General features: G+C 52.4%; 1 protein-coding gene across 2 annotated transcripts in view; it reads right to left on the bottom strand.

Moving 5' to 3' along the window:
• Positions 1-13,511, bottom strand: part of SNAPC4 (small nuclear RNA activating complex polypeptide 4) — a 133,212-nt gene that overhangs the window by 78,469 nt on the left and 41,232 nt on the right. For both annotated transcript variants that reach the window (XM_075324738.1, XM_075324740.1), the window contains 5 exons: positions 12,228-12,300; positions 11,019-11,183; positions 9,544-9,691; positions 7,551-7,657; positions 2,440-2,534 (listed from right to left, as the gene is read on the bottom strand). In XM_075324738.1, the coding sequence (XP_075180853.1) occupies positions 2,440-2,534; positions 7,551-7,657; positions 9,544-9,691; positions 11,019-11,183; positions 12,228-12,300 (588 nt within the window). The remainder of the gene's footprint in view (positions 1-2,439; positions 2,535-7,550; positions 7,658-9,543; positions 9,692-11,018; positions 11,184-12,227; positions 12,301-13,511) is intronic.

Raw genomic sequence — 13,511 nt, forward strand, 5'->3', positions numbered from 1 at the left:
GGCCTGTGCTGCTGGGGCTGTGCTGCTGGGGCTGTGCTGCTGGGCCTGTGCTGCGGGCGCTGTGCTGCGGGCGCTGTGCTGCGGGCGCTGTGCTGCTGGGGCTGTGCTGCGGGCGCTGTGTTGCTGGGGCTGTGCTGAAGGTGCTGTGCTGAAGGCGCTGTGCTGCGGGCGCTGTGCTGCGGGCGCTGTGCTGCTGGGGCTGTGCTGAAGGTGCTGTGCTGCGGGCGCTGTGCTGCGGGCGCTGTGCTGCTGGGGCTGTACTGCTGGGGCTGTACTGCTGGGGCTGTGCTGCTGGGGCTGTGCTGCTGGGGCTGTGCTGCTGGGGCTGTGCTGCAGGCGCTGTGCTGCTGGGGCTGTGCTGCTGGGGCTGTGCTGCAGGCGCTGTGCTGCTGGGGCTGTGCTGCTGGGGCTGTGCTGCTGGGGCTGTGCTGCAGGGGCTGTGCTGCAGGGGCTGTGCTGCAGGGGCTGTGCTGCTGGGGCTGTGCTGCAGGCGCTGTGCTGCTGGGGCTGTGCTGCTGGAGCCATCCTGAAAATGTCGGCGGTGCGGGATTCAAATAATGGCGCACAGAGACTGAGCTCTTGGCTCAAGATCTCATGTGCACACCGCCTCTGGCGCACTGATCTCCCAGCAGCGGACTTTAGTCCGGAGGTGGCGCATGCGCATATGATATCTAGGCTAGTCATTGAGCTCATAGCTCAATCTGCGCACACGTTGACTCCGACCGCCATTTCTTTAAAGCCCACACAGTCGACAGTTTCTTGGTGTTTGCCTACCTCACAGCGTCCACAGCAAGCATCTGGGACACCCGCCGAATCGCCTTACTCCACCCCCGCTGCCCCTGCCTCCTATGACCTTGCTCCACCACCGCTGCCCCTGCCTCCTATGACCTTGCTCCACCACCGCTGCCCCTGCCTCCTATGACCTTGCTCCACCACCGCTGCCCCTGCCTTCTATGACCTTGCTCCACCACCGCTGCCCCTGCCGCCTATGTCCTTGCTCCACTACCGCTGCCCCTGCCTCCTATGACCGTGCTCCACCACCGCTGCCCCTGCCTCCTATGACATTGCTCCACCACCGCTGCCCCTGCCTCCTATGACCTTGCTCCACCACCGCTGCCCCTGCGTCCTATGACCTTGCTCCACCACCGCTGCCCCTGCCTCCTATGACCTTGCTCCACCACCGCTGCCCCTGCCTCCTATGACCTTGCTCCACCACCGCTGCCCCTGCCTCCTATGACCTTGCTCCACCACCGCTGCCCCTGCCTCCTATGACCTTGCTCCACCACCGCTGCCCCTGCCTCCTATGACCTTGCTCCACCACCGCTGCCCCTGCCGCCTATGTCCTTGCTCCACTACCGCTGCCCCTGCCTCCTATGACCGTGCTCCACCACCGCTGCCCCTGCCTCCTATGACATTGCTCCACCACCGCTGCCCCTGCCTCCTATGACCTTGCTCCACCACCGCTGCCCCTGCGTCCTATGACCTTGCTCCACCACCGCTGCCCCTGCCTCCTATGACCTTGCTCCACCACCGCTGCCCCTGCCTCCTATGACCTTGCTCCACCACCGCTGCCCCTGCCTCCTATGACCTTGCTCCACCACCGCTGCCCATGCCTCCTATGACCTTGCTCCACCACCGCTGCCCCTGCCTCCTATGACCGTGCTCCACCACCGCTGCCCCTGCCTCCTATGACCTTGCTCCACCACCGCTGCCCCTGCCTCCTATGACCTTGCTCCACCACCGCTGCCCCTGCCTCCTATGACCTTGCTCCACCACCGCTGCCCCTGCCTCCTATGACCTTGCTCCACCACCGCTGCCCCTGCCTCCTATGACCTTACTCCACCACCGCTGCCCCTGCCTCCTATGTCCTTACTCCACCACCGCTGCCCCTGCGTCCTATGACCTTGCTCCACCACCGCTGCCCCTGCGTCCTATGACCTTGCTCCACCACCGCTGCCCCTGCCTCCTATGACCTTGCTCCACCCCCGCTGCCCCTGCCTCCTATGACCTTGCTCCACCACCGCTGCCCCTGCCTCCTATGACCTTGCTCCACCACCGCTGCCCCTGCGTCCTATGACCTTGCTCCACCACCGCTGCCCCTGCCTCCTATGACCTTGCTCCACCACCGCTGCCCCTGCCTCCTATGACATTGCTCCACCACCGCTGCCCCTGCCTCCTATGTCCTTACTCCACCACCGCTGCCCCTGCGTCCTATGACCTTGCTCCACCACCGCTGCCCCTGCCTCCTATGTCCTTACTCCACCAGCGCTGCCCCTGCCTCCTATGACCTTGCTCCACCACCGCTGCCCCTGCCTCCTATGACCTTGCTCCACCACCGCTGTCCCTGCCTCCTATGACCTTACTCCACCACCGCTGCCCCTGCCTCCTATGACCTTGCTCCACCACCGCTGCCGCCCCCCTAAAAAGCAGACCACCGACCTTTCCCGACATTGCACATCACTCCTTCCAGGAACGTCTAGCTGAATCTTGTACCAATCCTTCGCTCCATATTTCTCCACGGCCTTTAATAACAACTAAAGAAATTGCAAATATAAAGTTAAATGACTTCCGAGACTTACGCCCCTTGAGTAGGATTCCCCAACAGTCATATTAGAGCATAGAAAGAGATACGCCCCAACAGGGCCGGCGTCCGCCCCCGGGAAACCCGGTCAAATGCCGGGGCCCTGAGCTGCCGGGGGGAGGCCCACTCGCAGTGGCAGAAGGGGCGTCCTGCTATTCAGGGGGGGCCCGGTGCCCGAGCTGTCACCGGCCTCCCCCCGCCGAGGCTCGTGCTTTCAATTGTATCGGCATCACAGTTGCCGATACTATTGAGAGCAATGATGTGAAAGGGAGCAGCGCGCTCCTTCTCTCATCATTCTCCCCGCTGTGAGTGACGGCGCTCCGACAGCTCTGCAGCAGAGCGCGGTGACGTCATCACTGCGCGCCTCCAGTGAGGTCAGAGCGAGCGACTGCAATGGACGCGCCGAGGAGACAGGGAGACCGGAGCAGCGGGGGAACGAGGAGAAGTATGTACTAGTCACTGCGGCCAGACGACCATGGGGGCTGTATACTACATGAGGGGGACTAATGCTATTTGGCTCTGCACTGTACTATATACAGGCTGTATACTACATGAGGGTGCCTAATGCTATCTGGGTCTACATTGTGCTATATACAGGCTGTATACTACATGAGGGTGCCTAATGCTATCTGGGTCTGCACTGTACTATATACAGCCTGTATAATACATGAGGGGGACTAATGCTATCTGGGTCTGCACTGTACTATATACAGCCTGTATACTACATGAGGGGGACTAATGCTATCTGGGTCTGCACTGTACTATATACAGGCTGTATACTACATGAGGGGGACTAATGCTATCTGGCTCTGCACTGTACTATATACAGCCTGTATACTACATGAGGGGGACTAATGCTATCTGGCTCTGCACTGTGCTATATACAGGCTGTATACTACATGAGGGGGACTAATGCTATCTGGCTCTGCACTGTACTATATACAGGCTGTATACTACATGAGGGGGACTAATGCTATCTGGCTCTGCACTGTACTATATACAGGCTGTATACTACATGAGGGTGCCTAATGCTATCTGGGTCTACATTGTGCTATATACAGGCTGTATACTACATGAGGGTGCCTAATGCTATCTGGGTCTGCACTGTACTATATACAGCCTGTATACTACATGAGGGGGACTAATGCTATCTGGGTCTGCACTGTGCTATATACAGGCTGTATACTACATGAGGGTGCCTAATGCTATCTGGCTCTGCACTGTACTATATACAGCCTGTATACTACATGAGGGTGCCTAATGCTATCTGGGTCTGCATTGTGCTATATACAGGCTGTATACTACATGAGGGGGACTAATGCTATCTGGGTCTGCACTGTGCTATATACAGGCTGTATACTACATGAGGGGGACTAATGCTATCTGGCTCTGCACTGTACTATATACAGCCTGTATACTACATGAGGGGGACTAATGCTATCTGGGTCTGCACTGTGCTATATACAGGCTGTATACTACATGAGGGTGCCTAATGCTATCTGGGTCTGCACTGTGCTATATACAGGCTGTATACTACATGAGGGTGCCTAATGCTATCTGGGTCTGCACTATGCTATATACAGGCTGTATACTACATGAGGGTGCCTAATGCTATCTGGGTCTGCATTGTGCTATATGGGGTCTGCATAATGCTACATGAGTCTACATAATACTATATGGAGGAATATGGGGGCTGCATACTACTATACCCCAGGAGTTGTATGTACCCCTCACCCCAGAGCTGTATCCCCCACTCTAGAGCTGTATGCCCCCCATTGCTGTATACCCCTTTCCTCAGTAATGTGTATGTCCCCAGCCTCTGTTGTGGTGTATATACAGCAGTGTCAGTGTGCTCTATGTGTGAACATGTCTGTTAGTGACGACCACCAATCAGCGTGGCACAGACACATGCCCAGGAGGAGCTGGATGGAGACCAGCGGGGAGGTGAATGAGGCTGCTGCCGGCTTCCCAATATTAGAAATATCTCTAATGTGTCTGTGTGTGCATGTATGATGTATCTATGTGTGTCTGTGTGTGCATGTATGATGTATCTATGTGTGTCTGTGTGTGCATGTATGATGTCTCTATGTGTGTCTGTGTGTGCATGTATGATGTATCTATGTGTCTGTGTGTGCATGTATAATGTATCTATGTGTGTCTGTGTGTGTGCATGTATAATGTATCTATGTGTGTCTGTATGTGCATGTATGATGTATCTATGTGTGTCTGTGTGTGCATGTATGATGTCTATGTGTGTCTGTGTGTTGCATGTATGATGTATCTATGTGTGTGTGTGTGTGTGCATGTATGATGTATGTATGTGTGTGTGTGCATGTATGATGCATCTATGTGTGTCTGTGTGTGCATGTATGATGTATCTATGTGTGTCTATGTATGATGTATCTATGTGTGTCTGTGTGCATGTATGATGTATCTATGTGTGTCTGCTGTGTGCATGTATGATGTATCTATGTGTGTCTGTGTGTGCACATGTATGATGTATCTATGTGTGTCTGTGTGTGCATGTATGATGTATCTATGTGTGTGCATGTATGATGTATCTATGTGTGTCTGTGTGTGCATGTATGATGTATCTCTGTGTGTCTGTGGTGTGCATGTATGAGTGTATCTATGTGTGTGTGTGTGTGCATGTATGATGAATCTATGTGTGTCTGTGTGTGCATGTATGATGTATCTATGTGTGTCTGTGTGCATGTATGATGTATCTATGTGTGTCTGTGTGTGCATGTATGATGTATCTATGTGTGTCTGTGTGTGCATGTATGATGTATCTATGTGTGTCTGTGTGTGCATGTATGATGTATCTATGTGTGGTGCATGTATGATGTATCTCTGTGTGTCTGTGTGTTGCATGTATGATGTATCTCTGTGTGTCTGTGTGTGCATGTATGATGTATCTATGTGTGTCTGTGTGTGCATGTATGATGTATCTATGTGTGTCTGTGTGTGCATGTATGATGTATCTATGTGTGTCTGTGTGTGCATGTATGATGTATCTATGTGTGTCTGTGTGTGCATGTATGATGTATCTATGTGTGTCTGTGTGTGCATGTATGATGTATCTATGTGTGTCTGTGTGTGCATGTATGATGTCTATGTGTGTCTGTGTGTGCATGTATGATGTCTATGTGTGTCAGTGTGTGCATGTATGATGTATCTGTGTGTGTCTGTGTGTGCATGTATGATGTCTATGTGTGTCTGTGTGTGCATGTATGATGTATCTATGTGTGTCTGTGTGTGCATGTATGATGTATCTATGTGTGTCTGTGTGTGCATGTATGATGTCTATGTGTGTCTGTGTGTGCATGTATGATGTATCTATGTGTGTCTGTGTGTGCATGTATGATGTATCTATGTGTGTCTGTGTGTGCATGTATGATGTCTATGTGTGTCTGTGTGTGCGTGTATGATGTATCTATGTGTGTCTGTGTGTGCATGTATGATGTCTATGTGTGTCTGTGTGTGCATGTATGATGTATCTATGTGTGTCTGTGTGTGCATGTATGATGTATCTATGTGTGTCTGTGTGTGCATGTATGATGTATCTATGTGTGTCTGTGTGTGCATGTATGATGTATCTATGTGTGTCTGTGTGTGCATGTATGATGTATCTATGTGTGTCTGTGTGTGCATGTATGATGTATCTATGTGTGTCTGTGTATATGACTGTGTACAGATTTATAATGTTGGGGCTCTTCTGCATTGATCAATTCAGTAGCTAAATTTCTCTTGATTCATATGTTCATGGCAGTAATGCAGATTCCATTTTTCACATTTTCACTCTTACATATAGCCAATGGATTTTTCAAGTCAGTATTCACACAGCAGTTTCTGCTATTCCATGTATTCCCCTTCCATAGTCACTGGTGTGCATACCTTATCTCCCCATATTGTGTACAGATTTATGTCTGTTTATATGTGTGTTTGTGTATATATGTATGTGTACGTATGCCTGTATGTGTACGTATGCCTGTATGTGTACGTATGCCTGTATGTGTACGTATGCCTGTATGTGTACGTATGCCTGTATGTGTACGTATGCCTGTATGTGTACGTATGCCTGTATGTGTACGTATGCCTGTATGTGTACGTATGCCTGTATGTGTACGTATGCCTGTATGTGTACGTATGCCTGTATGTGTACGTATGCCTGTATGTGTAGGTATGCCTGTATGTGTACGTATGCCTGTATGTGTACGTATGCCTGTATGTGTACGTATGCCTGTATGTGTACGTATGCCTGTATGTGTACGTATGCCTGTATGTGTACGTATGCCTGTATGTGTACGTATGCCTGTATGTGTACGTATGCCTGTATGTGTACGTATGCCTGTATGTGTACGTATGCCTGTATGTGTACGTATGCCTGTATGTGTATGTATCTGTGCATTTCTATATGTGGATGGGGCCCACTGAGACTCTTTTGCCCAGGACCCACAAAAGCCTGGAGCCGGCCCTGCGCCCCAACATTAGAAGATGAGAATATCCTGCAGGGGGTTCCAGCCATTTTACCCCCAGGATTTTGTCAGTTTTCGTTTTTTCCTCCCTTTCTCCAAGAGCCATGACCTGTCTTTTTCATTTTTACTCCGATCTGCCCATATGAGGGATTATGAGGGATTATGGGTTTGGGCCGTGAATGGGTATAAAATGATTATTGAAGATCAGTTACAATTAAAGGGGTCCTCTAGTCTTGTACATTAAGGGCAGATTTACAGGAAGTGCCGTACACGTCTGTGGGTCCCGTCAACCTTTAGCACCGGAGGCTCTGAAGCCGCTTCTCTGGGTGGAGGGAGGGCATCTTTCTTGCAGGGTTTCCGGCCAGCTTTACATGGTGCTGAGGCCAAGGTTCAGAAACCGTGAGACCATGGATGATCCTACAATAAAGGCACAGGGTGCCCCGCTCACATGTGAGGCTGTATATGCAGGGTTTCCATTTTCTAAGCCTCACCTTGTCCTCTGCTTTATTCCAATGTCCCCTCCTCAGAGAGGGATCTAGGCTCTTTGACCAGCGGTGAAGGAGCTGCATGGAGTGTCTGCCGTCCATGAAATAGGCAACTGAAAAAGAAAACCACACACATCATCATGTGAAGCCGAGAGCCTACAGGACCCTCATTCACATTACATCAAAGATGGCGGGATCGGCCGACCATCTGATGGGCATGTGTGGCCTTCCCAGTCTCCCCCCTACAGATGATGTCGGGAGAAGAACCCCCCCATCAGTGGAGCCGAGTGTTCCTGTGCCATGTGACCTCCTGACTCTCCCCCTACTGATGATATCGGGAGAAGAACCCCCCGATCAGTGGAGCCGAGTGTTCCTGTGCCATGTGGCCTCCTGACTCTCCCCCTACAGATGATGTCGGAGGAAGAACCCCCCGATCAGTGGAGCCGAGCGTTCCTGTGCCATGTGGCCTCCTGACTCTCCCCCTACAGATGATGTCGGAGGAAGAACCCCCCCATCAGTGGAGCCGAGTGTTCCTGTGCCATGTGGCCTCCTGACTCTCCCCCTACAGATGATGTCGGAGGAAGAACCCCCCGATCAGTGGAGCCGAGTGTTCCTGTGCCATGTGGCCTCCTGACTCTCCCCCTACAGATGATGTCGGAGGAAGAACCCCCCGATCAGTGGAGCCGAGTGTTCCTGTGCCATGTGGCCTCCTGACTCTCCCCCTACAGATGATGTCGGAGGAAGAACCCCCCGATCAGTGGAGCCGAGTGTTCCTGTGCCATGTGGCCTCCTGACTCTCCCCCTACAGATGATATCGGGAGAAGAACCCCCCCGATCAGTGGAGCCGAGCGTTCCTGTGCCATGTGGCCTCCTGACTCTCCCCCTACAGATGATGTCAGAGGAAGAACCCCCGATCAGTGGAGCCGAGTGTTCCTGTGCCATGTGGCCTCCTGACTCTCCCCTTATACATAATGTCGGAGGAAGAACCCCCCGATCAGTGGAGCCGAGTGTTCCTGTGCCATGTGGCCTCCTGACTCTCCCCCTACAGATGATGTCGGAGGAAGAACCCCCCGATCAGTGGAGCCGAGCGTTCCTGTGCCATGTGGCCTCCTGACTCTCCCCTTATACATGATGTCGGAGGAAGAACCCCCCGATCAGTGGAGCCGAGTGTTCCTGTGCCATGTGGCCTCCTGACTCTCCCCCTACAGATGATGTCGGAGGAAGAACCCCCCGATCAGTGGAGACGAGTGTTCCTGTGCCATGTGGCCTCCTGACTCTCCCCTTATACATGATGTCGGGGGAAGAACCCCCCGATCAGTGGAGCCGAGCGTTCCTGTGCCATGTGGCCTCCTGACTCTCCCCCTACAGATGATGTCGGAGGAAGAACCCCCCGATCAGTGGAGCCGAGCGTTCCTGTGCCATGTGGCCTCCTGACTCTCCCCCTACAGATGATGTCGGAGGAAGAACCCCCCGATCAGTGGAGCCGAGCGTTCCTGTGCCATGTGGCCTCCTGACTCTCCCCCTACAGATGATGTCGGAGGAAGAACCCCCCGATCAGTGGAGACGAGTGTTCCTGTGCCATGTGGCCTCCTGACTCTCCCCTTATACATGATGTCGGGGGAAGAACCCCCCGATCAGTGGAGCCGAGTGTTCCTGTGCCATGTGGCCTCCTGACTCTCCCCCTACAGATGATGTCGGAGGAAGAACCCCCCGATCAGTGGAGCCGAGCGTTCCTGTGCCATGTGGCCTCCCGACTCTCCCCCTACAGATGATGTCGGGAGAAGAACCCCCCGATCAGTGGAGCCGAGTGTTCCTGTGCCATGTGGCCTCCTGACTCTCCCCCTACAGATGATGTCGGAGGAAGAACCCCCCGATCAGTGGAGCCGAGCGTTCCTGTGCCATGTGGAGCCAAGAGAGACGGTCGAACAACAACTCGAATATGTATGTTTGGAATATCAGATAGCCTGCAGGATGCCGGATTACTGGAATGGACACTCACTCTTGTGGTACGGAATGTGCATTCCCACCCTCATCCTCTGCACCAGATGCGTCAGGAGCTCGTCCTCTTCTCTAAGGAACTCTTTCCTCTTGAAGTCTTTATTGTTGCGCTGAAACTCCTGGAGACACTGGAAGGCCGATCTCTGCGTCTGCACGGAACGACACATCAGGCATCAAAACAATCATCTATGCAACTATAGAGGGGTCATCACCTCCGCAGCGGGAGGCGGGGGGCACGGATGACGCTACATCCGCACATATCATATGCCGGGTACTGCGCACACGGCGGGCTCTAATGAACAGGACGGGAGCAGGACCCCTGGTGACCGGGCATCGGTCCCTGCACGTGTGTGCAATGTCATCTATCCGCCAGGCTCTGCGATCCAAGCACAGTGCGTATACTATGGACGCGGGACTGCGAGCACAGTCCGTATACTATGGACACAGCATTGTAAGCACAGTCCGTATACTATGGACGCGGCATTGCGAGCACAGTCCGTATACTATGGACGCGGGACTGCGAGCACAGTCCGTATACTATGGACGCGGGACTGCGAGCACAGTCTGCATACTATGGACGCGGGACTGCAAGCACAGTCCGTATACTATGGACGTGGGACTGAGAGCACAGTCCGTATACTATGGACGCAGCATTGCGAGCACAGTCCGTATACTATGGACGCAGCATTGCGAGCACAGTCCGTATACTATGGACACAGCATTGTGAGCACAGTCCGTATACTATGGACGCGGCATTGTGAGCACAGTCCGTATACTATGGACGCGGCATTGTGAGCACAGTCCGTATGCTATGGACGCAGCATTGTGAGCACAGTCCGTATACTATGGACGCAGCATTGTGAGCACAGTCCGTATACTATGGACGCAGCATTGGGAGCACAGTCCGTATACTATGGACGCGGCATTGCGAGCACAGTCCGTATACTATGGACGCAGCATTGTGAGCACAGTCCGTATACTATGGACGCAGCATTGTGAGCACAGTCCGTATACTATGGACGCAGCATTGTGAGCACAGTCCGTATACTATGGATGCGGCATTGTGAGCACAGTCCGTATACTATGGACGCGGCATTGTGAGCACAGTCCGTATACTATGGACGCAGCATTGTGAGCACAGTCCGTATACTATGGATGCAGCATTGTGAGCACAGTCCGTATACTATGGACGCGGGACTGCGAGCACAGTCCGTATACTATGGACGCAGCATTGGGAGCACAGTCCGTATACTATGGACGCGGCATTGCGAGCACAGTCCGTATACTATGGACGCAGCATTGGGAGCACAGTCCGTATACTATGGACGCAGCATTGTGAGCACAGTCCGTATACTATGGACGCAGCATTGTGAGCACAGTCCGTATACTATGGACGCACACATGTCAGTCACACTCCTGTGAGTGCAGGCACGTTGTATGGACGTTGTACCCGGGGGGTTGCGGTAAGTCACTCACCCCGAGCTCCTCGGCGATCCCTTCCCAGTTGACCTGGTTGTGTTCCTGGGCGATCTCTTGCAGGTTCGTCGTCTCGTCCGCCCCCCAGGCCTCCTTGTTGATGTGCGGGTGCAGGACGTTCTTCCAGATTTTACTGATCCTGTCCGCATTGTGGATGCCTTCAAACTGAGAAGAGACGTTATGAGGAGCGGTGATGGGACGTCTGAAGGGGCGGCTACACCTCCGTGTACCCCAGAACAAGAAAGAACAGTACTGTACAACGACTCAGATGCAAAAATACTTCAATTTTATTTATATAGGAAAAAGTTTTTTCATACAAATAGAAAAAGATAAAAAGTAGAGACAGACGGTTTCATGCCACCAGGTGGCGCTCTCACCACAGCATACGGCAGGTACAAGTACACATGCAACGATAATATTGTTATTAGTAAGTACACAACCTAGGGCTCGCCTATAAGAAAGTGGCCCATGGTAGGGTACATTACAGAGGTAGTAGTGCAAAGAGCCGCTGATCAAGATACCAAAGGATCAATATGCCTAATGGCTAAAAGTGTCCCTCGACCAGCAGTAGTACTGTTACCATACCTGGAGATGTGGTGGGAACCCTGAACCCCGACCTATAGGTTTCGTTAGTTCTTCTTCCGTGTACCCCAGAAGAGGCTTATCCCACGGGATCACTTATCCAACAGAAGAAAGGATTAATCTGCGCGATCCATCACAAGCCGCATTATGAGGTTTCCTAAATGTATAGTCTCATACGGCACCGATGACGGCTCCTGCACATCAGGTTTCCTCCTATCAGTGCTCGGTCAAATTTGCCCACATGGGCGAGCGACCCCATCATATACATTTAAAGGAACTCTGTCACCAGGTATTTGCAGAGATCCTGATTCCAACAATGTGTTACTTACTGGGCTGCTTAGTGTAGCTTTGATAAAATCAATGATTAATCAGCAGCAGATTATCATTACAGGACTAGTTGGCGTGCTGCAGGTAGTCCAGCATATTCATGAGCTCTGTATCTTCAGCAGAGAAAACATTGATTTTATCAAAATGACAGTAAATAGCTCAGTAAGTGACACATCGCTGGAATCAGGATCTCTGGCTCTACACTATGGTGCAGAAAAAAACCTGGTGCCAGATTCCATTTGATAGGATTTGGCAATTATTAGGAGGCCACCTAAGAGCAGACGTGTCGCTCTCACTTACATTGACGTTAGAAATCTTCTCCCAGTCGTGATCGTCGGTTCTCAGCCCTAACAGCGTCTCCTCGGGGAGTTGGCTTTAACAAAAATAAATAAATAAAAAAATAAAAATGGAATTTCATTTATTAGCAAATTAGGAATGATCTGATCACACAGATGAAAAACAAAAACGGTCTCATATAGAAAAAAGGATTTTGGAATCTTTGTCTAAACAACCTGCACTGTTTGCTGAACTCTGTCCTGTCCGATCTGACATCAAGGTGGGACTAAGAGGACGACCCCCGATAACAGCCCGGAGCATTGTCCTCCTCCACCATCTGTACAGCACAATCCAGTCCTGGAATCACCAAACCCAGACCCCCGATAACAGCCCGGAGCATGATCCTCCTCCACCATCTGTACAGCACAATGCAGTCCTGGAATCACCAAACCCAGACCCCTGATAACAGCCCGGAGCATTGTCCTCCTCCACCATCTGTACAGCACAATGCAGTCCTGGAATCACCAAACCCAGCCCCCCGATAACAGCCCGGAGCATTATCCTCCTCCACCATCTGTACAGCACAATCCAGTCCTGGAATCACCAAACCCAGACCCCTGATAACAGCCCGGAGCATTGTCCTCCTCCACCATCTGTACAGCACCATGCAGTCCTGGAATCACCAAACCCAGCCCCCCGATAACAGCCCGGAGCATTGTCCTCCTCCACCATCTGTACAGCACAATGCAGTCCTGGAATCACCAAACCCAGCCCCCCGATAACAGCCCGGAGCATGATCCTCCTCCACCATCTGTACAGCACAATGCAGTCCTGAAATCACCAAACCCAGCCCCCCGATAACAGCCCGGAGCATTGTCCTCCTCCACCATCTGTACAGCACCATGCAGTCCTGGAATCACCAAACCCAGCCCCCTGATAACAGCCCGGAGCATTATCCTCCTCCACCATCTGTACAGCACAATGCAGTCCTGAAATCACCAAACCCAGCCCCCCGATAACAGCCCGGAGCATTGTCCTCCTCCACCATCTGTACAGCACAATGCAGTCCTGGAATCACCAAACCCAGACCCCCGATAACAGCCCGGAGCATGATCCTCCTCCACCATCTGTACAGCACAATGCAGTCCTGAAATCACCAAACCCAGCCCCCCGATAACAGCCCGGAGTATGATCCTCCTCCACCATCTGTACAGCACAATGCAGTCCTGGAATCACCAAACCCAGACCCCTGATAACAGCCCGGAGCATTATCCTCCTCCACCATCTGTACAGCACAATGCAGTCCTG

This window comes from Anomaloglossus baeobatrachus, chromosome 9 (assembly GCF_048569485.1).
Source record: "Anomaloglossus baeobatrachus isolate aAnoBae1 chromosome 9, aAnoBae1.hap1, whole genome shotgun sequence".
NCBI lineage: Eukaryota > Metazoa > Chordata > Amphibia > Anura > Aromobatidae > Anomaloglossus > Anomaloglossus baeobatrachus.